We start from the raw sequence: 23,942 nt of genomic DNA on the forward strand, positions 1-23,942 counted from the left end.
GGGTTTGATGAAAACAGTGGAGTCAGAATGCACTCAGACTTGTGCCCATAATTTCAAGCAGCCCTTAGGGGCCCCTAAAGCCCTTTAAGCGCCCTCCTTAACAGTGGATGGGTTTGCGTGTGCACCCGTGTTTTTAGAGTGATTGTGACCCACCAAGGGGCTCTTCTTCAGAGGTGATGCCTGGAGCAGCGCTTCCTGCCTGTCACTTTGATTGGCAGCGAAGGGCGGGCGTCCCGGGGGACCTAGGCACATGCAGGATATTGTTTGGCAGGGTTAGAAGTGAAAACCAGATGAGTAGGAATCTGAAGCTTGTGGTCCTAACGGTTATGCTGCTTTATCTAAGGACTTCAGCCTTAATCTTCCAGGTTTCACTCTTGCTAATTTCTCAGAGTTGTGCAGAGTTTAAATCTGCCCGATGAAGCTTGTATATTAGGTTAGTGTAACAAGAACAACGCCAGTGAAGTGAGTTTATTTATGTATTTATTTATTTAAAAAAAATTTTTTTTTTAACGTTTATTTATTTTTGAGACAGAGAGAGACAGAGCATGAACGGGGGAGGGTCAGAGAGAGAGGGAGACACAGAATCTGAAACAGGCTCCAGGCTCTGAGCGGTCAGCACAGAGCCCGATGCGGGGCTCGAACTCACGGAGTGTGAGATCGTGACCTGAGCCGAAGTCGGCCGCCCAACCGACTGAGCCACCCAGGCGCCCCCAGTGAAGTGAGTTTAAATGTGTTTGTTTATTTGTCTGAAAAATTCAAATGGATGAATAGGCCGTTTTCTCTAAACCAGATTTTCTCAATCTCTGACATTTGGGGCTGGATAACCCTTTGCTGTAGGGGCTACGTCCTTTGCACTGTAGGAAGCTTAGCATCCCCTCCTTGCTCTGTTGTGGCAGCTAAAACCCTCCAGAACCTGCCACGTGTCCTCTTGGGGGCATAGCTGCTTTGAGTTGAGAACCACAGCTCTAAACTGACACTTGTGTGTGTTGCATTGTATGGATTTACTCATATCCTGTCACTTTTGAAAAGATGTGGGGGTTAAAATTAGTTGTATAAACCAGGAGTAGGATAAGGGTTTTAAGTATTGTCTTTTTTTTTTTTTATGTATAAATAAATGGTAAGAGTCTTGGTAAAGAGGATGTATTTCTTGTAAGCCATGACATTATCCCATTTTTAGTCATATTTATCAAAATACACATCACAGATGGGGAGAGCCTTACTGGCTCAGCTGGAAGAACATGCAACTCTTGATCTCAGGGTCGTGAATTTGAGTCCTGTGCTGGGTGTAGATGTCATTTAAATAAAGAAACCTTAAAAACAAACCATCCAAGAATCTCCTAAAAATATATACTTAAGTACAAGTGGGTTTGCTTGCCTTTTGAAATCAGTATGGTGTCTTTCTCTTACTGACATAGGAGAGAATTAATAGTTCCTAGTTCCCAGAGGGCAGTTTCTCATTCTTACTCTACCTCCCTGGCTTCCGTGTAAAAAAAAAACCCAGCGCAGCACCTGAAGTACGAGCAGCTGTCCCCCCTTGGGTGGGACGCTCCACCGCACTGATGCTTTCAGCCGCGCAGGTCCTGCTGTCCGTTGGCTGTTGTCAGATCGGCATGTGTGTCTGTCTGGGGATGGCAGGAAGGAGGAGTTTCAGGTGGTTCGGTCCTGAACCTCTCAGGACGGAGCCTCCTTTTGTTACCTCCAGTTTGTAGCAGTTTCATGATTAACTGAAATCAGATCACAGTGTTTTTTTCTCTGTAAACTCAACGTGTGCTGAGCTTATGCGTATCTGAATCCCAAATTGTCATGTAAGTTAATAGCCCACTAGGGATGTATGATTACCTCCTGGGTTTTTGAAAGAATACCCTGTTTTCTTTAGAAGAGGTGACCTAGTCCTAAGCAAGCGTGGTGACCTTCTCTTAGGCTCTTTGTTGTATGACCATATGGACCTGTATTTAAAGCATTTCTGCAAGTAGCTCTGTGAAAAATTAAAAAAAATTTTTTTTTAATGTTTATTTATTTTTGAGGGAGCAAGACAGAGCACGAGTGTGGAAGGGACAGAGAGAGAGAGGGAGGCACAGAATCTGAAACAGCTCTGCTGAGCTGTCAGCAGAGACCCCGATGCGAGGCTTGAACTCGGAAACGGCGAGATCATGACCTGAGCTGAAGTCGGTTGCTTAACCGACTGATCCACCCAGATGCTCCTCGTGAGAAGTTTTTTTAAAGTGTGAAATCTGTGCTGCTTAAAGATACTTGGGCTGTTGTGTTTGTACTTTTTAAAAATGTTTTGTTTTTTAATCAAAGGTTTGACATACCTTCAGAGTCTAAATTTTGAACGTATAGTGATGAGTCAGCTAAATCCCCTGAAGATTTGTCTGCCTTCGGTAGTTAACTTTTTTGCTGCAATCACAAGGTAAGTTATTAATACTTTATTGGTGGGAATTATTTAAAAACAACTTTATATTAATACTTTAAAGTTCCATTAAGTTTCTGTGAAATTATTCAGTCAAATTAATGACCATAAAACACGTAAAAGCCAGTAATGCAGTACTTACAGGGAATGCTGCAGTTAGGATTTTGTTCTTACTTTGGTGGTAATGGAAATTGCTCCTGCTTTTGTTCAAAGACCGTAACTCAGCAGAAGCCTCGGCACTTTGAAACGAGTGAGGCAGCCAGTAAGCTGAGAGTTACAGACCAAAGATGTTTATTAGAGTAAGGAAAATAGACTGGACGCGAGAGGGATGTGCCACAGTAGGAGGCGGGCTGGTGCAGGACTGTTCTGTCGGGCCTGGGGCTCCGGCTCATGCACGCTCGGAAGCCCTTCACATGGAGCTCGCTGCGTCCTCACAGTCCCGGGACTGATGTGGTAAGGCCCTGTTTAAGAACAGGGAGGTGGAGACCCGGAGAGCGGGAATGACCCGTGAGACACAGTGGCTCGACTGTGTCAGAGCCAACATTCGAGTGCGGGCAGCCTGGCCCTCCCCGAGTTAGTCTGCTTGGCGCACACAGCGAGTTGGCGACGGGATACTCAGGGTAGGGTCATAGCTTAAAATCTTCAACGCACAAGAGTCTGTTCTATTAGACAAAGATTCCATCCCTTGTTCCCCTTTAGACCGCTTGCTGCTCTTACTCGGTAACCTTAATTTTCATTTGCTGGCCATCAAGTTCAAGGTACCGTGTCTCTCCTGAGATCTCAGAAATGGTAACAGAGTCAAGGAAAGGAATAAACAACAAGCAAGAGCATTCGGCAGGTGAAGGGTCCCAGCACACTGCAGGAAGATGGGAAGCAGCAGACTTGAGTGAAGCGGGGCAGGTGGCCGAGAACATTCCTGGGCTGGGACTAGAGGGCTTGGGTTGGCAAGTGGACTGTCCAGCAGGCTGTCGGCGTGGGGTGGGGCGGCAGGCTTGCTCGGGGTGAGATGTGAGGTCGAGAGCTAAGAGCAAGAGGTGGAATTCTTGTGTCGTTCTGTGCCCGTTGCTTTCGCTTAGTGGTTTTGAGATACACATCGACCCGTACAACTGCATTTGGACTTTAATTGCTGTGTCATGTTCCGTTAATTTTTTTTTAGTTGATCCTTTGTTGGGGTTTAAGTTGTTAGTTTTTTCAGAATTGGGAACAGCAGCTTAGGGGCGACGTTGTAGGTAAACCAGTACAGTTCTCGTGGCTTCAGTAGCCAGGTCTCTCCCTCAGCAGCCGCTATCCTGTCCGTAAATCCTGAACCCCTTTATTCTCTTACAAACGGCAAAAAGAGACCACTTCTGTAATTCTGCAGACTCTAAGAGTCCCACCGCGAACACATTCATGTTTAGTGAGCCATGCCTATTAATAATCTCAGCCCGCTCTATCGTTCTCAAGGTGATAGCCACACTTTTCTTTCTCCTTATTATTAACACGTTTCTAAATAGTAGACCCGGAAAGCTGTACCCTAAAAGCATTGCTTTCTGTTTTGTGTTGTCTTTTCTTGCACTTAATACGTTTGACAGTATCCGCGTGGTTAGAACAGGTGTCGCACACAACAGGCACGTCCGTGCAGTCATTCCACCATCCACCGTGTTAACGCCGTCCGTCTGTGTTTTGGTTTTGTGGTTCTGCAGTAAATACCAGCTGGTCTTCTGCTACACGATCATTGAGAGGAACAATCGCCAGATGCTCCCAGTTATTAGAAGTACAGCCGGAGGGGACTCTGTGCGAACCTGCACGAACCCACTCGACACCTTCTTCCCCTTCGATCCTTGTGTGCTTAAGAGGTGGGTGCTCTTAGTCCCCCTGTCGGTGGTGAATTTACGTGTGGTGTCTATTGGCTTTCCCACGAGTGGGGTTTCCTGGTCATCGAGTGGCCATTCGTGTCTGTGTATCGGCAACTCACGGTCTCCAGGCACGTCTTTCACGGACCCCGAGTAGGGAATACCCGTTAGACGCTGCGGCCTGCTCTGAGCACACTGGGCGGGGCCGATCTTTAGCTCAGGAAGAATCCTGGATTGACACCAAAGGTCTTGTGATTTATTTTTTGTTTTTCTTTAAACCTGTTGGTTTAAACATAAAAGGGGATGGGGATAGAAGAGCCTGGATGGGGAGGATGCTGCCCTTTCGTGGTTCATAATGTTCTGCTTAGCGACTTGTTCTTTCCTCTGGAGACCACATTCCACGCTGTTGGAAAGGTCATCAACAGCCATGTAATTTATCTGGATGGGTAATTCAGAAAACCCACCGAGCCAGTCTTAACTTTGCACTTGTATAAGGAAGGAGGACTTTCGCTTACGGTACAGTTTCTAACTAGCAACACGATTCAGGGTCATTTGGTCCCTCGAGTCTTGGTTGACTGAAAACCAGGTGGGTCTTTTTTCCCAGACTAATTTTTAGTAGATTTACTGTAGGGATATACAAAAAATGAAGTTTCAGAGGAATATCACTTTGTTTTCATTTGGACATATTCTAACTCATTGTCAGGCTTTGCATAGTTGAGGAATAATTTCACTTGACGATAAAAAGATGAGACATTAGTTTAATACTCCATCTGAGTGGGGGAAGTCTTACCAAGAAGGAGCCACATCATTTACAGTACTGACATGCAGGATTTTGACACAGCGATTATTTGAACCACAGTTTTTATTTTGGGTAGTGGATCCTGTGAGAGAAGGGCTCTAGACATGTCTGACTGTCACAGTAGCATTGAACTTGATTTTGAGATGTGATCTCTGTCGACAGGTCGAAGAAATTCATTGATCCTATTTATCAGATCTGGGAAAACATGAGTGCAGAGGAGCTTCAAGAGTTTACGAAACCTGTCAGAAAGGTACGCTTGTGACTTGGCACCCTGGCTGGGAGTGTCCTTGGTGGACACGGATGACAGTCACGTAGTAATTAGCAGTGTCACACTTAAAGACTGCATTTTGTTCCTTTTGCTTTTACAAAATTCCAAGCTCACGGTATGTTCTTATGGAAAGGGTTTTTGTTTTTTTGATGAATTGTTTAAACTAGATACTTCGCAGGGTACCTGGGTGGCTCAGCCAATTAAGTGTCCAGCTTTTGTTTGTTTGTTTGTTTATTTTGAGAGAAAGACAGGGCACACACAAGTGGGGAAGAGGCACAGAGAGAGGAGAGAGAGAATCCCAAGCAGGTTCCACGCTGTCAGCAGATCCTGACACGGGGCTCGAGCTCACAAACTGTGAGATCGTGACCTGAGCCGAAGCCAAGAGTCTGACGCTTAACCAACAGAGAGTCACCAGGTGCCCCAAGCGTCTGACTTCTTGAATTTGGCTCCGGTCATGATCTTAGGGTTGTGAGATTGAGCCCCACATTGGGTTCTGCACTACAGCACAAAGCCTGCTTGGAATTCTCTCTCTCCACCTCCCCCCTCTGCTCTTCCCCCGCTCACGTGTTGTTTTCCTCTCTCTCAAAAATAAACAAAATTGAAAAAACAGAACCAAAAACTAGATACTTTGTAAGCTGACTTTGGGAAGTGAAGGTTAATTAAAAGTCAGCTCAACATATTACAATTTTTTTTTATTATTTATTTTTATTTTTAAGTTTATCCTGAGAGAGGGAGAGAGACTACAAAGAGCGGAGGGAGACAGAGGAGGGGGGAGAGAATTCCAAGCAGGCTCCGTACTGCCGGCACAGAGCCCAATGTGGGCTTGAACCCACAAACCTTGAGATCATGACCTAAGCCGAAGCCAGGAGTTGGATGCTGAACCAACTGAGCCACCCAGGCGCCCCTCAACAAATTAGGATCTTTATTACATGGTCATTACCACCAAATAACAATCTCAGATTTACTTATGTCTCTTTTTTCATAAGTAATCATTGGAAAACTCTTTTTTCCTTTATATTTTGCTTTGGGGGTAGTCATTAATTCACTCATTTACACTGTTAGATACAAGGGGGATGGCACTGAGTGAGAAAGACAGGTCATTGCCTTCTGCCCTCATTGAGCTTAAAATCTGTTTAAAAAATTGGACTTTAAACAAGTAGTCCCATGTGATCAGCAGTTGTGTGGGCAGTTGGGGATGAAGTGTGCCTCAGAGTAAATTTTCAAAATTAAGACATTCTTGGGGCACCTGGGTGGCTCAGTTGGCTAAGTGTCTGGCTCTTGATCTCAGCTCGGGTCATGATCTTGGGGTTGTGGGGTCAAGCCCCGTGTTGGGCCCCATGCCGGGCAGGCGTGAAGCCTACTTAAAAACAAAAAACAAAAAACAAAAAACTATTTCCTCTACCTTCATCTTTCCAGAAGCGGCACATTCCTGAAAGACATTCTCGAAAGCTTTGCACACCGCCACTGGTGGTCTGACCGTTAATCTCTTGTCCTTGTACAGCAGGTGGTGGAGGATGAAGATGATGACTTTTTGAAAGGTGAAGTTGGCGTGGCCCCGAGCTCCTTTGACCCGCATTTCCGAAGTCCCTCAAGCAGCGTGGGCTCCCCTCCTGTGTTCTACCTGCCAGACCAGTCCCCTGTGACCACGAGGATTTGTGATTGAGACTGAGACCAGTGTCTCTCCCCACGGTGCCCTTCGGTACCAGGGCTCATCCTGTTTGAACCAGAGCGAGTATCTGCCTCAGGCATCTTACTTGCAAGGTAGACGTACTCTGGTGTCTGAACAGATGTGCTGTTTTGGTTTTTTTTTTTTCCTTTTTGTTTTTTGCTCCTGTGCAAACAAAAGAAAAGACGGAGTATCGTGTGCAATATTTTAGAAAAGAGTTGATGATCAGTGTTGAAGGCTTGACTTGTGTGGTGGGTGTATATTTTATTTCTGTTATAGCTTTCTGGCATCGTTGTGAAATTTCTGATCTGGGCAGTGGCCTGTTTTAGCGGGATGGCACATAGGTTTGGTCTGAGCCATAATCACAGGACTTTGTTGATCCAGTTTATTTTCAGTGAAAAAGATCCTCTAGGAGACTATTCCACATCTTTAAAATGATTTTACTTTGGGTACAGTGTTGACCCTCAGCTGGAACTGTATTTGTGTGTTGGGATTTCACGGGGATGCGGAGGGGGCGGGAGGAAAGTGGGAAGGTGGCCCGAGCCGGTCCCTGACGCTAGAAGCCGGAGCTGGCACTGAAGGTCTCCAGGGATTGTCAGAGGCCGAGGAAGTCCCCGAGGAAAGACATGCAGGATTTAGGGAAGCGGAAGCAGACAAGTCATACGCTCGTGAGTGGAAGAATGGAGTTAAAAGAACAACAGAGTTCCGGGTAAATGAAATTCCCATACACTGAGAGTGGAGTTGGACTTTTATAAAACACAGCACATGATTTTACCGTGAGGCTCCCAGGAGGGTGGTTAGGACTGGGAGTGCTTGCTTGTAGTGGAATGTTACTTGTTTTTTTGGTTTTTTTTTTTTTTTTTTTTTTTTTAAACTAGAATCAGTTTGGTCATTTTGAGAGTTTCTTTGTGCTGATGGAGCAGGGGAGAGGAGCCTGGGTTCTTTGGTGGAATGGTTTTGCTAGCGACAACAGCCAAGGTTATAGCTGCAGCCTCCGTTTGCCAGCTGATGTATCATGGAGTTCAGCTCGGTGAAATCCTCCTTCGGGGAGACTCTTTTTGTACTTTTATAACTAAACACTGAGAGAGAGGAGTCTAATAAACACCCTCACTTCGTAGCACGTGTGTGTGAGCGCACGGCTGGGCTCATTCTGTGGCTCATGCGTATTTTAGCTTCATTCCTTGTGTGTATACTTTTGTGTTACTTGTGAAAATGGACATCTCTAAACATATTTATTTTTCTGCCACTTCTCCTATTATTTAAAAGCAAGCAATATTTTCTCGATCGCAAATATTTTGTAATGAAATACTTTCTCTTTCCTAGGGCTTTGTATGCTCTTGTATAATTATGATGGTGATGTAGAGTAAATACGCTTTTGGAAAACAAATTTTCATTGGTTTAAAAAGTTTTGGATATTGGTGATTTTCTTTTGGTGACTTGGTGGACAGTCATCGGAGAACCTTTAGGTTCTCTGGTTTTTTAACTGCTGGCTAAAGGGGGGGGTGGGTGGGATTTTTGTGACCTGGATGAAACGGGTCCATGAAATGTGTCCATAGAAATTAACGGTAAGTGGAGTGGGCCTTTGTGGGTTGAGAAGTTTTAGTGTAGAAGGGTATCTTTACAAGTAAGTCCGCTTAATGTCAGAAGAGTTTGAGGAAAAAAAACATTGTGAACATAGAACAATGATATGGTTAATCTGGATGTTTTGTTCTTACACCAGTAATGGAGTAAAGGGAGGTACCCCAATAAAGAGGCTTCTCAAACAGATGTTTTGATTTCTTTGGTTTGTACTGGCGAACATGAAAGCTCTGTCAGGAAACTGCAGCTAACACATCACACGGTTTTTAAAGAGGCGGGAATACTGCCAGAGCGGTACAGGGGACAGCTGGGGAGTAAGGGACACGCTGGTAATGAGAAGGACTGGCTAAGGTGTCAGTGACTCCGTGAGCACGCCTAGCCACGAGGGCCGCCGCGGCTTGACCTGGTTCCGGGAAAACAAACGCTTCAAAAAATGCACGCACTTTGGAAGGAACATCGTGGGGAACAAATTGGCAAGTTTCTTCGGGAATTATATAAAAAGAGTTTTCTAATCCTCTTACTATTGAAAAGTGGGCTTTTATTTGGGTAGGAGTTCCAGGGCCCATCCTGTTTGTCTGCAATGGGTGGGTCTTCCTTAATGAGAAGTGGCTAATTTATACAGGTGAGAAAGGACCAGGGATTCTAAAGTGTCATGGGGGTCAGACTTGGCTTCTCGAACTAGCTGTGTGACCTTGAGCAAGTTACCTAGGCTCTCTGGGAGCTCCACGTTGAGCTGTAAAGTGGAAATGACCACCACCTCCTTGAGGGCTGGGAGGATTCAGTGAAAGCGCGGGGAGAGGCAGTAGCTGTTTGGCTACCTTGGGAGAAAGTAGGCAGGAAGCCCTTTCACGGGAGGGTCTTTTCAAGGCAAAGACAACTTTCACTTCATCCACATTGATTGCCTCCTTGGTACCCGCTAAAGAGGCCTCACCTGGAGAGGTACGGACAGCGTTTGCCCCCTGCCAGGTGTGGCTTATTATGGTGGCTTTTAATTCTTGGTCCCAGAATCCCCTTGCGATGCCGTCGCAACAGTTCTTGTTCTGTGAGGTGGCTCTTCGCTTCACCACTAGTTTTGTAAAACTGCGTTTTGGTTAAGGTATGGTGGAGTCCGGTGTATTTAAGTGATATTTCCAAATCTCAGGATAGAGAGCCCCTAGGTCACGAGCCTTGCGCCGGGGTACCTGTCCTTAGTAGGGACTGGACGGTACCTCGTCGATGTTTACTCCCAGGACTCTTGGCCCATCAGTGAGTGCCTGCCGTACGCCGAGCAGCAAGTGTTACTGATGATTTCTAAATCATCAGTGGGGCTAGACTCTGTTTTCGCGGTTTCAGACGGCTTACGTTTATTCACTGAACACAATCCTATGGAGCAGCAGCACAGCAGGTTCCCCAGCTCGGATTAACGTGCTCAAGGTCACAATGAGGAGTAGTAGAGCCGTGATCTTGAATGGAGGCAGTCAGACCCCAGAGCCCGTTCTTGGGCCGGGACGGTTGGCTGATATGTGAACTAAGACTGAGCCGGGGGCACCCGGCGAAGTCTCTCTTCCACAGCCCAGCTCCTCCCCTGGCTTTGACGCCCACGCTTTCGGGACTACATTTCCCAGCGCCCCCTGCGGAGGGGGGGGGCGGGCCGAGGGCCGGTCTCCCGCGTTTGGACTACATCTCCCATAGGGCCTTGCGGCCCGCCCCCGATTTCCTGAACCGGGCGGACCTGCACCGCCCCCGTGGGACTTCACTTCCCGGCGGCGCCCGCGGTGGGGGGGAGGGGGCGGGGCGGGGCGCGGCACGGCGGGGCGGCCCGGGGGCGGGGGCCGCGGGCGGCCCGGGGCTGGGGAGGCCGCCGCCTCCCTGGGCCTGCCGGGGCGGCCGCCTCCGCGATGCCGCTGCTAGTCGAGGGGCGGCGAGTGCGGCTGCCGCAGTCCGCGGGGGACCTCGTGCGCGCCCACCCGCTTCTGGAGGTGAGCAGGGCCCGGGGTGGGGGGGGGCTCCGAGGAGGGCCCGAGGGGACCTGCCGGACGCGCCCGACTCTCCTCACCCCGCCGTCTCCAGCCTCTCTTCCCGAGGCAGGGTTTAAACTTGGCGCAGCCGAGCCGCTCTCGGCACGTCGGGAGCCCCGGCCGCCGGCAGCGATCTTCTGCCTTCGCTCGAGGCATCTGTGGGGCTTTCACCTTCCTTGGGCCTCCGAGGGCACGTGCCGAGGCCTCTCTTTGCCGGAGGAGGGGCCGGCGGCCCAGAGAGGTTAGGCGGTTTGCCCGAGGTCGCACAGCACCGCGGCTGGAGGGTGCCCGGGGACTCTCGACCCTGGGCAGGCGGGTTCCCGCTCCGAGCCGGGCTTGCCCGTTGAGGCCAACCGGGGCAAGGGCCCCTGCGCGGGGGCTCTCACGGGGGCCCACACACCGTGGGGAGCGGCTTCCCCCAGCGGGCTTCGGGCAGGGGCACCCGGCCGCTCCCTCGGGCTCCCCTCCCCACGGGCCTCCGGGTAGTATTTTTAGCCGTAAGAAAGGGCCCTGCTTCTCCCCAGCTGAGCCGTGTCGAGGACCACGCCCTGATGGAAGGGTTTGGGTTTTGTCTTCCTGCTTTTGTCCTCAAATAGGTCTCCGAACCCCTAATCCGTGCTTGTGCAGAGACAGTTTGGAAAGGGCTTCTTGAGTCCAAACCTTCCCCTTGTCCCGGATCTAGTTAGGGGGAAATCAGTCAGTTCATTGATTGGAGGGACATGCTGAGCCTCCACTGTATGTTGGGCGCCGTGTTGACCTCTTTCCTACAATCGGGGCGGACTGCTTTACAGCCTAGTTAGAGGGTATGGTTTCTAATCACAAATGGCTCGAATTCGCAAACTGTTAAGTGTCCTAAAGGAAGAATGCCCCTTTCCCCTCTGAACTGGGAAGCAGAGGAACTTGACAGTCTGTAGGCTCGGAGAAGGTATTTTTGAGGTTTCCTCTGGGACCCTTGCGCGGTTTGTAATCACTTTGTCTGCATAGGTGTTTGGTTTTTTTTTTTTTTTTCTTTTTTATTGTCCCTTGATCTGTCCCCCAGAATGTAAGCTTCCTGAAGGCAGACGAAGTATGTGTCACTGTGTGTGTCCTCAGAGCCTGGGGCAGCCGCTGGCAATGAATCTGCACTTTGTAATTTACTTGTTATATAAACGAATGAGCACAGTGACCCCTGAAAATGACCTGAAGGCTGAGGAGTTACCGGGAAAAGGGGACCACGCTGTGATTCGCAGCTTCCATTTCGGGAAAACAGGAGGCACCTTAGCCAGCACCTCCTGGGCACTTAGCCGACACTAGGCCCTGTGGTAAGCACTTTCCTTGGGCCACATCGCCGGCACATTGTGAAGGAATGAAGTCCCAGTAGGACTCACCAAAGGGAGAAACTTTCAGCTGCCTAAGGAGTTAAGGTGACGCTATCTTTATGTCTCTCGGGAAGTTTCGGTGATAGAAAGATCAGTGTCCAAGGCAGCACACTCCGTGTGTGGGGGGGGGGGGGAGGGATGTGACAGGCCAGGGTGGCCTGCCCTCTTGAAAGGAAAGGCCGTGTCCTGGGGGCCGATTTGCATCACAGGAACCTGGGGGACGGGTCACTTAGCAGTCTTAGGGAAGAAGGATGGACGCATGGGAGAGATTCGAGTGGGGAGGCAGGAGAGAACATTCTAGGTGAGCAAGCAAGACTGCCACCAAGCGCAGGGAGGAAGCGCCCCGAGGGCAGGTGGACTGGCCAGATGCCCTGGCGCAGAGAGGGTGAGGGGACGTGGAAGGTAAACCCAGGGAGGTGGGTCGCACCCGGATTAGAGGGGTTTTGGTGCATCTTTCAAGGAAGAGGGGGAGATGAAAAGTTTCATGGCTTGTTTTCTACAAGTCGCGTGTCCCCTTTGTAAGAGAAAAGAAAACAGAAGTGTCACAAAGAAGAAAAAAAAATCATCTGTGAGCGTTACCGTTATTCATATTTTGGCAAACACCCTTCCAGAGGTTTTTCTTTGTGTGGGAATGAGACCCTTCTAGACACGAGAGCATACTACCTCTTCCGTTCTGTGATGTGTCTTTTTCACGCCACACGGCCGGTCACATGCAGGACCAGCGGTTACTAGCCTGTCCCTAGCCACGCCCAGCACAGAATAGTCACGGCCGTGACGCGGTGGGACTTGCCCAGCCCCCGGGAGCAGGCGCCGTTCCCGCTCCCATTTTACAGATGAGGACTGTGAGGCGCAGAGAGGTGGAAGCGGGTTGCCCAAGGTCCCATGTCCCCAAAGTGGCGAAGTCCCCATCGGGACCCTGGCAGGGTGCCTTTGAGTCTAGAACGCTGCAGTGCTCAGTGCGGTGGCCCCGGCCACGTAAGGCGATTTTCATGTAATGACGGTGAAAGAAAATGTAAAAATGACTTCCTCAGTCCCACCAGCCACTTTCCAAGTGCCCCACAGCCACGTGGGGCTCGTGGCTACTGTACGAGGCGGGGCGGAAATAGACGGCTGCCGTCACCGCACCAAGTTCCTCTGGGCCGTGCTGTCCGAGAGCCTTTGCTCTCAGCTGGTCACCGGATGCTCGGCCAGCAGCGTTGGCTTAAGTGTGGTTCTGTAGAATTCCGCGATAACGAATGCACCGCACCTTAGTTCCTGCTTCTAAGCAAGGAGGATATTTATAAATCTGCTGCGTTAGAAACAGTCACGGAGCTGAATCTTTGTAAACCCCTGTAATTATTCCTGCGAGTGACATCGCTGGACTCCAAGGATTTCTGAGCAGGAAAGGGGCTGTGACAGAGCCGTGTGTTGAAGCAGTGATGCTGGCAGCCACCGGGGAGGGCAGCGTGGCCACGGGGGACCCCGGGGTCGGGACCCGGGCGGGCCTGGCGACAGCCACCCACGACAAACCTGCCGTCCGTTAATCCTCACACGACCTGAGGAGCAGACGGCACGATCCCCTTTTCCCGGAGGAGGAGAATGTGAAGGGCGGACGGAACAGAGCAGCAGGGGGAAGGGGTACGTGATCGTTTGTCCTCAGTGCCTGGGGAATTAGGGGTCCTCAGGCCCCAGCCCCACGCCAGAGGTCACGTGTGGACAGCCCGTCAGCCAAGAATGGTTTTTACAGGTTTAAGTGGTGGGGCAACAAAAATAAAAAAAAACCACTACTTCAGGGCGCCTGGGCGGCTCAGTCGGTTAAGTGTCTGACTCTTGCTTTCAGGTCAGGTCAGGTCATGATCTCAAGGTTCGAGAGTTCGAGCCCCGAGCCGGGCTCCGCACTGAGTGTGGGGCCTGCTTGGGATTCTCTCTCCTTCTCTCTGTCTCTGCCCCTACCTCCTACTCTCTCTCTCTCTGTCTCTCTCAATAATTAAAGAGAACCGTTAAGAAAAAATAGTATTACTTCGTGACATGTGAAATTCAGTGAAGTTAATTCAGATTTCCGTGGCGCCCATAAATCAAGTCTTTTGGAGACACGGCGACATCCGTTTGTTTACGTGTTGTCCCTGCTGCTTTCAGGCTACACAGCAGAGCCTAGTGGTTGCAACAGGAGACCGCACCCCAGCAGAGCCCAAAATAGTTCCTCTCCGGCCCTTTTCGGAGGAAAGTTTGCTGAGCCCCGGCCTAGGAGGGCAGCGCCGTGGGGCAGGAGCTGGGAAGGGAGGGACTACTGGACAGGAGGCTTTTTTCATGAATGTTAGTGTCCGGAGAGTATCAGAGGCCCAGAAGGCTGGCCGGTATTTCGGGGAGGGATGGGAGCTGACGGAGTAGCTCTCTGTGTTTTTCCACAGAGAAGTTGGCTGAACTTTTTTCATTCCTTAAAAGCGGAAAACCAAAACAACATGTTCTTTTCGCTTTGCGGCATCATCTCTTCTGATAATTTATGCTCCTGTCTGTCTGGGACACTGGGGGGGGGGAGGGTGAAAGGGGGGAAGAGGGTGGGGAGGGGGAGGGCGAGGGCGGGGGGAGCTGGGCCGTTGGGATGTTTGCTCTCAGGCACGCAAGTGGCAGTTCACGCGCACACACGGCTTTGCCTTTGGGGTGGTGGCCCCAGCGTGGACGTCTGTGGCCCCCATTGGCCTGGCCCCCCCCCCGCCCCCGCCCCCGAAAGCACAGAGGCCAAGGTAAGTGTCCCGGGGCTAACGGAAAGGAAAGTGCGCGCTGTCCTGCGTCTAATTTCGAATCAAGGTGAGGTGACGAGCGTGTGACATGCAGAGCACCCGGGAGGCGAGGTGTTTACCGAGTTGCAGAACCGTGAGTCACGGCCAGTTCCTCCCTGACCGCTGCGGCCGAGCCTGGCCGACTGACACGGCAGCTCACTTACTCCCACTTACTCCTTCTCATTTGTTCTGTCAAGGAGCCGCCGTCGTGCTAATGGCTGCCTTGCTTCCAGTTAACGAGAGTTTATTAAGAGAAGAAAACTCTGGGTAACGAATCAAGTGATCTTTTTTTTTTTTTTAAATATATCTTGTATCTTATTGATTAAGCAAGTGCCGGCCTCACTGGGCACACCATGCTCAGCCGTGGTGAGCGGCCCGTGTGAGACCGTGAAGCCGGGGTCCTGGCCGGACCCCACCTACCTCCTCTGGGTTTGCCCATTTGGGTCGCAGTCTGTTCTTTGAGTCGACTTGTTGCAAGTCAGGAGGAAGCAGTGACCCGTCTACGTACCCCGTGTGATGTAATTTCTTGTATCGATCTGGCATTTTTGTGTTTTTTAACATTTTAGTTTTGAGAGAGAGCACCAGCGTGGGCAGGGCAGAGAGTGAGGGAGACACAGAATCCGAAGCAGGCTCCAGGCTCCAGGCTCCGAGCCATCAGCACAGAACCCGATGCGGGGCTCGAGCCCATAAACCATGAGATCATGACCTGAGCCGAAGTCGGCTGCTTAACCGACTGAGCCACCCCGGCGCCCCAGTGTGGAAGACTTTTTAAAAAAATTCAAATTACAGTACAGCTGACATACAGTGACCTGTTAGTTGCAGGGGCACAGTGTGGCGAGTCAACGCTTGCACCCACGACTCAGGGCTTCCTGCGTAAGAATTTCTGCCAATACGAAGTGAGAGAAGGTTTGGACACCTGATTCCAACACAGCCTTTTCATGAATTTGCTGATTTAGGACGGGCCCTTTCTGGTTGTCTGCCTCGGTCACGGCTCCGTCATAGCACATTTACGGAATCGGGACAAGGCGAGAGAGTAAATGCTAACGCACTCAGTCTGCCCTGTCTGACCGTGGCCGTGGCCATGCGGGTGAATCTCCTCGTCCTTCCTCCCACGTGGCAACACTTGAGCCTTGTGATCATCACCGCAGAGTTATAACTTTTAAATTTTTGTGACGTTTATTCATTTTTGAGACAGAGCGTGAGCGGGGGAGGGCAGAGAGGGAGACACCAAATCCAAAGCAGGCTCCAGGTTCCGAGCTGTCAGCACAGAGCCCCCGACGCGGGGCTTGAACTCACGGACCACGAGATCATGGCCTGAGTCAAAGTTGGACGCTTACTTGACTCAGCCACCCAGGCGCCCTTATTTACAACTTTTAAAGATTTTTTTTTTTTTAATACTTTTTGTCAGTTTGCATTTCAAAACCATCTTTCCTAGTCTTCATTTTTCCTGACTGTGCAATAGCATGAGTCTCTTCGGCGTAACTCACCTCTGTCGTTCCGAGCCACCCGGGTGTGTGCGTTGGTGGGGGAGGGAGGTTCCCCGGTCCAGAGGTCCAGATTCCCAGCTTCCCAGCGTGGGGACGACCAGCTCGGGGGCAGAGACGGTGTCCGCCTCTCTTGCACAAGGGCCGTGTTTTCGGAGCCGGCTGGGCCCTCGGGCCGACGGTCGGCTTCCCTTCCCGGGTGCAGAGCCCTAGAGGGTCTCTTGGCGCTTGAGGAGAAAGGCCTGCACTCTGGTCCCTCAGGCACAGGCGGAACGAAGCCCGGGAGCTCACCCGTCTCCTTTGCTCCGCCTCCCCCCACCCCGTAGTGGGTAGTGGCCGCAGCCCCGTTCCCTTGGCCTTTCAGCCTGGTGGCACCCCACAGAGCCTGCGTCTCCCGCCCAGGCGCGCACGTCGCACGTCGGGCCTCGCCACCCCTCTAGGTACCCAGTCATCACTAATTTCCGTCCCTCTTTTATCTTGTTTTAATCGAACAGGAAAGAGCCAGACTTCTCAGAGGTCAGTCTGTTCAGCAAGTGGGACCCCAGGGCCTTCTGTATGTTCAGCAAAGAGAGCTTGCAGCGGCCTCCCCGCAGGATGGTAGGTTAGGAAGCCGTGAATCGGGCATCACCCCCCGGGGCTACTGGATGTTTCATTTTCTCTCTTTTCCAACCAGGCTCCATCTCCATCCTGGGTTCTGATGATGCCACCACCTGTCACATTGTGGTCCTGAGGCACACAGGTACGGCGAGCGAGAGGAAGGGCAGTGTTGCGTCTCTGCCCGTGACATTCCTGGTGTCCTGCCCGCAGCCGGACCCTGCCCTCCCCCCTCCACCCCCCCAATCTGCATGGCATCTCCCTGGTACCCGGGTCAGAAGGGTGGGCGGGGCAGCACAGATCCTTCTGGGTCTCCTTCCAGGGCATTGACAGAGGAGGCGTCTGAAGGGATGGGAGTGGATCTGGCTCGAGCCCGGAGCCCTCACCCGGAGTAACGTGAGTCGTTCCCCCCTTTGCCTCAGGTAACGGGGCCACCTGCCTGACCCACTGTGACGGAAGTGACACCAAAGCGGAGGTCCCCCTGATCATGAGCTCCATCAAATCCTTCTCCGACCACGCTCCGTGTGGAAGGTGAGCGCCCCGTTCCTGTGTCCCGTGGTGCCGGTCCCCGCGCTCTGTCACGTAGAGGGGACGGCCGTGGCCGCCGCATGGAAGGTCACCGCCACGGCGAGCGGCTCGTTCGTTTGGAGCCGAGCCGGCACAGCGTCGGTCCCTCGCCGGTGGCCGTGCAGCGAGCAGACCAGGTGGCGGGTGCAGGCTGGCCTGTGGATGAAGCTTTGACTTGGAACCTCAGCTTGTGTTTCTGCTCCCGTATCGTGGGATGCTCGCTCCCGCGTCAGCGAATCCCAGATGCCTTCTCTTCATTCGTTCGTTCCGGCAGCTGCTTGTCGGGTGTTTTCTCCCAGGGGGAGCTTGTTACAGGTGTCAGGGCCATAGCCGTGGCCAGTAGACAGACACCTGCCCCCGAAGTGCCCTGAAGCAAGGAGGCCGGCAGGAAGCAAAACAGGGTGTTCAAGGGTGGGAAGGACCGTGGAGGCCGAGGCAGGGAGGAACCCACTGTGGCGGGGGGAGGGGGGTGCGGGTGAGGGTGCATTTTCCCACGGTGGCCCGTCAGGTGGCCGCCCCCTCCCAACAGCTGTCACCCTGGAACACAGGGGACCTGGTCCCACGGCTGGGGGAGAGGGGCCCCCCACACACACCTGTGCCCCCTCCTGCCCCTCGCTGGGGAAAAGTCTGGGGTGGCCACAGAACGGACTAGTCTGGTCATCTACACGTTCTCAGAATCCTAGGGATTTAACAAAAAGAATAATAAAGCCCTTCTTCCTGGTGTCACTAGTGTCACATAGGCCGGGCCAGCAGTGTCATTTTGCGCTGGGCCCCCTGGTGCGGTGCTGAGACGTGGCAGGAGGGATCTCTGGTCTGTCCATGGAACGCACGTGGTCGTGCCTTCCCAAGACTGGGAAGGCAAACCCGTGGCCCCGTGTCGAGCAAAGCCGTGGTGACCGCGGCTCGTCTGGCCCATTCGTGTTTGTGTGGGGCCACGTGATGCTTGTCCTCATGCCAGTTCTGGCCGGTTCGGGTTCCTCCCTTGGGTTGTCCCAGGCTGTGGACGAGGGGGCTCGCAGACAAGGCGGGGGGCAGAATACAGGCTCAAGCACAGGAGTTGGAGAGCTGTGCTGTGCTAGTGTGTGCAGTGACAGTCCCCAGAAGGGCCACCCCGGGGGAGTAGCAGGGTTCCCCAAACCTGGAAAAGCTGGTGGGGGGGGGGGGTAAGCATGGCCTGTAGAAACCGACCTGGTTCCCGTCTTGAAATTGGGAGGCGACAGTCCCTGGCTCTGGGTTTGCTGGACAAGAGTGAGGTGAGCAGTCCGCCAGCCCCCCTTCCCGGCCCCGCACCCCGGTTCCCCTTAGGCTGAGATGCCGAAGAGGTTTCTCGAAGTGCGCCACAGTCCTCTTCTAACCGAGGGGCGCGTCTTAAGCTCCGCATCGGGGCCGCGCGTGTGCAGGCGCAGGTCCCGTCCGCCATCAGCGCCCCCGGCCGCGTCCCCAGCGGCTCACGCGGCCCTGGCAGCCTCCCCCGTTTCTCCCAGTGCCGCCCAGACGCGTCCTCCCCGCCGCGAGGCACGGAAGAGGCCCCGGGAGGAAGCGCCGCTGCGGAGCGCGGCTTTGTGGAGGCGGAGAACCGAGGTCCCGAGCGAAGCCAGGGCGCCCCGCGGCCGGAGTGCTGGCCTCTGACCACCGCCCCGTCTCTTTGCCAGGCTGGAAGTGCACCTCGTGGGAGGCTTCAGTGATGACAGGCAGTTGTCACAAAAACTTACTCATCAACTTCTTAGTAAGTTCACAGTTTCCCCAACTTTGATGAAAACTTGCACCCGCTTTTGTTTGGATCAAAACACTACTTAGTGCACAGCCTCTCGGGGCAGCTGCTGGGAGCAGCCTGACTGGCTCGGCTTGGACTCGGACGGAGGGACAGAGCTACGATTCAGGGGCCAATGGGAGGGGGTCGAGATTTTCCTGGAAACAGTAGTCGACACGGTCCAAGACGGTAAATGCTAGCGGTGAATAAGATGGTGACCAGCCCTCTGGGCAGTGATGTCCGTTTTAACCTGCAGGAAGGTAAAACGCCGACGATGCCACCTTTTCCCGTTAAATTAGCAAGGATTCAAAAAAAGACCTCGTTCTGTGTTAACCGCGGCGAGGCGGGCCTACGCACCCAGCACTGGAACATACGTTGCTGTAACCTGTCGGCAAAGCAATTTGGCCCCGTGGCCTAAGTCTTAACAAGGTTCCTCTCCTTTGCCCTGGTAATTCCCCTTCTGGGAATCTGTTCTAAGAAAATAATCTGCAGTGTGCACGGAGATTCATGCCCAAATGCGGGCAGAACATCCTTTACGTTAGCAAACAGTCTGATGTCCGTCAGCAAAGAAATTGTTACGTAGCCATTAAAAAGTACTTGGGAAGAGGTGAATCGCACGGGAAAGCACACGTGGCCGCAGAGTCAGGACGTAGCTGTCTAAGAGGCGCGGGCTCGGCAGTACACGGACGGTAGGAAAGAAACACGGACTGTTAACTGCTGGGGTTGTGGGCATCAGAAGCCCGTGTCCCTGTACTATGAAAGACCCATGTACTTACACTTGCCTGTGTTTTCCACGGTTTTTTTTTTACAGTGATCAAGTTTTTAGAATGGCTGGTAAAAAGGAAAAAAAGTTGTTTAAGTAAGGGGTAAACATTTTCGGAGTCCGCTGTCCCCACAAACCCCTGAGAAGGAAGAGACGAAGGGACAGCTTTGGTCACAGTTTCCTTTGGGCTCGAGGCTAGGGACGTGCCCGTCACCCGGGTTCCCTGGCGTCCGTTCGCAGGAATCTGGCTTCTGCGCGCGGGCCAGGTTGTGGCGGAAACGGGAGCGGGACGGAGAGGGCCCGGCCCCATCTCGACTTGCTCAGCGGGTTTCTGACGTCCACTTTGAAACTTTTCATTGTAGGTGAATTTGACAGACAAGAAGATGACATTCACTTAGTGACGCTGTGTGTGACAGGTAAGTTCTGCCGTCCTTCCCCCAACAGCCGGCGCCCTCACCCTTAAAGCAAGACCTCACGCACGAGCCCCTCAGCCACAGGAGAGCCCCCTCCGCCCTCTGCAGCCAGTGGCCCGCCCGCCCCCCAAGCCCAAATCCCGCTCGGCCTCCGATGACATCCCGACCCCCACCCCCTTCAGCGCGGCCCCTCTTTCCTTCCTCGGGATTTTCAGACGCTTCCTCTGCTCCTGGGAAGGAGCCACCCGCCACCACGCGCGGCAGGTGGCTGGTGGCTGAGCGTGTAGGGAGCCGGGAGGCGCTGACTCGGGACGCGGCACTCGTTTTGGTGGAAACCTGATGGCTCCGGTGGGACCTGGCAGGGAAACAGGAACACGGTCCCTTGCATGTCCTTTTTCCTCCCGTTGCAGTGTGGGCTCCCCGTTGGCCTCAGTTATAGAAAATGAAAGCAACTGTTCAGTTTTTCTTAAAAATCACTCCTTAAAAAGCATTTTTCTTCGTTTCGTTAGAACTAAATGACCGGGAAGAAAATGAAAAGCACTTTCCAATCATCTATGGCATCGGTAAGTAGTGCTTTTCTTGGGGGCCCGGAGGCCGGGCCGCGCTCCCAGGGCCAGCTTGACCCTGGCTCCCTGTGCCCCACCGGGGGCCCCGGGCAAGCAGCTTGCCTTCTCTGACTGCTGCCCACAAAACAGAGACGCCCGCTCCCTACGGCCACCGGGGACGGACGAGGTGGCGGCCGGGAAGCGGGGCCGTCTGCTCGCCCTTCTCCAGCCAGTCTCCGGGGCTGGGGCCGAGCAGGGGGTCGGTCCCCTCACACAGTGGGGAGCCTGGTGGGGTCCGGCGGGGAATAAGGGTCGTGCTAAGGAGAGAGCAGGCCCAGGAAAGACCGGAGCGCTCTCCCGCCGCAGCCCCGGATCCCCGGAGGGGGAGAGCCGGTGAAACTTCCACCCGATGTGTGGTGGCCGAGCGGGGCGCACAGGGGGTCACCGTCCTACTGCCCGTAGCCTGGCAGAGGTACGTGGCGGGAACGTGCCCCCGCCACCACCAGACCCAGACAGCACCCCAGGCCCTGCTTCTGCCCCTGGCGCGGCCACGGCGCTGGCCAGGGAGGGTCGCCCCGCGCCGGCCTGAAGAGCTGGCGCTTCCCGGGGGAGGAGGTCGCCCCTCGGTCGGGCCGGGGCCCCGGCGGACACGGGCTTGGCCGTAAGGTGGCGCTTTCCATCTGCACAAAGGGGAAGCCGCAGCTGCTCAGCGACAGCGGTCCAGCCATACCCCTCTTCCCCTTCTTGGGGCGACCGGCCACGTTCGGTCACCCGTGGCCGTAGACGTGGTGCGGCTGTGCCAACTTTCCACTTGTGCCTTTAGTCCATGCGGAGGACCTCTTTGTCCCCACAGCGGTCAACATTAAAACTGCGGAGATTTACAGAGCCTCCTTCCCAGACCGAGGCCCGGAGGAGGAGCTGCGTGCCGCCCGAGCTCTGACAGGAGGCCCAGTGAGTGAGACCCTCTGTGCTAAGGGGAAAACGGGGGCGTCCCGCTCCAGAGCCTCACGTTTTATAGGCGTCAGGAACGAAACGTTTGTTTCTTACAAGCTAGACCCCACTTCTCCGCTTTGAAGGCAGAGGTGTGAAAAAAGAGAAGGCGCATTCAGATTCCTCACTGATGGAACGTTGACATCTTCGTTGGAGAGTGTGTGCAATCACGGTGATGTTTTGCCAAACCTTTAACGTTTGTCAGATGCCTTTGCTGTTTCTCGAGCAGGGTAATAGCCTTGACTTAGCTAATATTCAGAACTTGCTTTAGTCTCAGGAACCAAAAGCCAGGGTTGCTGGTTAAGCTGAAAACTACCATTGACAAATTGGGGAATTCAGGGAATTGATTGGCAAATAAGCACTTTCCTTGCTCCTGATGGGGCAGCCAGCACTGCGGGCTTTTAAGTTGCAAGGTGATTAGTTGCTGGGGCATAAGTAACGAGGAGGTGTTTTATGTGGCATTGAGGACCATGGACTTGAGCCACACGCACCTGGGTTTCTGTCCCAGCTCTCATGCTTACCGGCAATGTCGCTGTGGGCAAAGTGCCTGTCCGTTCTGAGCATCAGGTTTCCGACCAAAGTAGGAAAAATGCCGTCTTCCCAGAGGACTTTTGTCAGCACTAAACAAAAGCACGTACGTTACTCCCAAAGTACAATAGCAGACACACTGGAAGGACTCCATAAGTAGCGGCTTTGGTTATTAGACCGTTTAAAGCAGCTCATCCCTCCACGTTAATGTGGGACTGCGCTGGAGCTTGCACTAATGCTGGGGTTTGAGAAGCAGAGAACGTTCCTTGAAATGTCCTCGAAATGTTCTTTTTCAGATGATTAGTATTTACGACGCAAAGACAGAACAACTTCGTATAGGACCGTACTCCTGGATGCCATTTCCACATGTGGATTTCTGGCTGCAGCAAGATGATAAGCAAATACTAGAGGTGAGAACTTACAGGCTGGGGCGGTCTTAAATCGCCGCACCCTGGTTTCTTCATCTAGAAGACGACGGGTTTAGGCGAGAGCACAGCAGCCTTTCCTTCGGTGGGTGGGATTTACTTTTAGGATGCCTTCGGCATACCCCATTTAACCTCTAGATCAGCCGAGAATAAGTAAGGTCCTGGCCGGGCATTTGCATGGGTTGAAGGAGTACACAGCCGACTGCTTTTTCCTCGTTAATGCAGTACACCTTCCGTCTTCCGTAACTTTACGACTTCTGTGTACGTGGTGACCTGAGACCATCCGGACTGTTTAAGAACCCGGAGACACTTCGACAGCTTTGTCAAGAGGGTAACAGAGCCAGCTTATTCCTCTCTCAGACCCAGAATCTTGTTTTTCCAGAACCTCTCCACTTCACCTCTGGCTGAGCCACCCCACTTTGTTGAACATATTAGATCTACCTTGATGTTCTTAAAAAAACACCCATCTCCAACCAACGCACTGTTTCCCGGAAACAAGGCTCTCCTCTACAAAAAAAATGAAGATGGTTTATGGGAAAAGATCCCTTCTCCAGGAAGCTAAACACGGGCATCACCAAAGAGCAACTTTTGGCCTGAGAGACACCACCATGGGGACCGTGGGGCCTGGAAAGAATACGAACCAGAATCCGCATCCGCTGAATCTTAGGTCGCTTTCCTTACTGTCCTTCAAATGACTTTAAAAATAAAATCTTATTTTCGCGAAGGCATTTGTCGAGGTGTGCTTTCTGCTTTGCCGAAGGGGATGCCCGGCCTTGCCTTTCGGCACCGAGGGCCCAGGAGGAGCCGCCTGCCGCGTGATCCTGCAAGCCGCTGTTTCAGACTTGGGGTAAGTGGTTCTCTTCCTGCTAAATTAGGGAATCAAGGGAACATTATACATAAGCTTGTTTGAAAAATGGTATTTCAAATGCAGCAGAATTCCGTGAGAACGTATCCATCTCACAGAGGGGTTTTCTGGCCCCCAAATATTTCAGTAGCATGAATTCCAACTGCTACTCCACTTCCAGGTGAAGGAGATGAAAAGCCCAGAAGGAAAACCAGAATCTCATCAGACTGTTCTGCAAAAGAAAACAATCTGAGACTCAACTTAATGTGAGAGTTACACGAAGCCATTGCGAAGTCTGCTCTAGGTGTGAGGTCATTAAAATGGCCACACCGTGATGTCTGCAGGTCAGACTTTCCGAGGCCTTTATTTCTCTGA

The 23,942-nt window shown here is 52.6% G+C and overlaps 2 protein-coding genes across 7 annotated transcripts in view; both read left to right on the top strand.

Annotated features, from left to right (window-relative positions):
* Nucleotides 1-8,742, top strand: part of RRN3 (RRN3 homolog, RNA polymerase I transcription factor) — a 31,326-nt gene extending 22,584 nt beyond the window's left edge. The window contains exons 15-18 of one of the 3 annotated variants that reach the window (XM_027043202.2): nt 2,302-2,410; nt 4,093-4,245; nt 5,204-5,291; nt 6,811-8,742. In XM_027043202.2, the coding sequence (XP_026899003.1) occupies nt 2,302-2,410; nt 4,093-4,245; nt 5,204-5,291; nt 6,811-6,972 (512 nt within the window). In that variant the 3' untranslated portion in view covers nt 6,973-8,742. Of the gene's footprint in view, nt 1-2,301; nt 2,411-4,092; nt 4,366-4,399; nt 5,181-5,203; nt 5,292-6,810 lie in introns of those variants that run through there. The other 2 variants (XM_015067238.3, XM_053213086.1) reach the window with 2 other exon arrangements.
* A 1,598-nt stretch (nt 8,743-10,340) lies between these two features.
* NTAN1 (N-terminal asparagine amidase) lies at nt 10,341-23,447 on the top strand. Of its 4 annotated transcripts, none has more exons than XM_053213392.1 (10): nt 10,341-10,511; nt 16,643-16,745; nt 16,822-16,887; nt 17,165-17,273; nt 18,962-19,035; nt 20,185-20,238; nt 20,745-20,798; nt 21,634-21,731; nt 22,595-22,708; nt 22,949-23,099. In XM_053213392.1, exons 1-10 carry the CDS (start codon nt 10,431-10,433, stop codon nt 22,967-22,969), a joined length of 774 nt encoding a protein of 257 aa, XP_053069367.1. In that variant the 5' UTR covers nt 10,341-10,430; the 3' UTR covers nt 22,970-23,099. The 4 variants fall into 4 exon arrangements, with proteins under 4 accessions (XP_053069367.1, XP_053069368.1, XP_026899000.1 ...); XM_053213393.1 differs by having other exon boundaries at nt 22,862-22,999; XM_027043199.2 differs by lacking the exon at nt 22,949-23,099 and adding an exon at nt 23,106-23,447 and having other exon boundaries at nt 10,344-10,511.
* Nucleotides 23,448-23,942: the final 495 nt, after the last annotated feature.

The sequence above is a fragment of the Acinonyx jubatus genome, chromosome E3, assembly GCF_027475565.1.
Source record: "Acinonyx jubatus isolate Ajub_Pintada_27869175 chromosome E3, VMU_Ajub_asm_v1.0, whole genome shotgun sequence".
NCBI lineage: Eukaryota > Metazoa > Chordata > Mammalia > Carnivora > Felidae > Acinonyx > Acinonyx jubatus.

What these genes read in the sequence shown, in the direction of transcription:
- NTAN1 (XM_027043199.2), top strand. Translation starts at nt 10,431, where the DNA reads ATGCCGCTGCTAGTCGAGGGGCGGCGAGTGCGGCTGCCGCAGTCCGCG. An exon ending in TGTGGTCCTGAGGCACACAG is followed by an intron (nt 16,888 to 17,164) that starts GTACGGCGAGCG and finishes CCTTTGCCTCAG; the next exon opens with GTAACGGGGCCACCTGCCTG. An exon ending in ATGATAAGCAAATACTAGAG is followed by an intron (nt 22,709 to 23,105) that starts GTGAGAACTTAC and finishes TTGTTTTTCCAG; the next exon opens with AACCTCTCCACTTCACCTCT.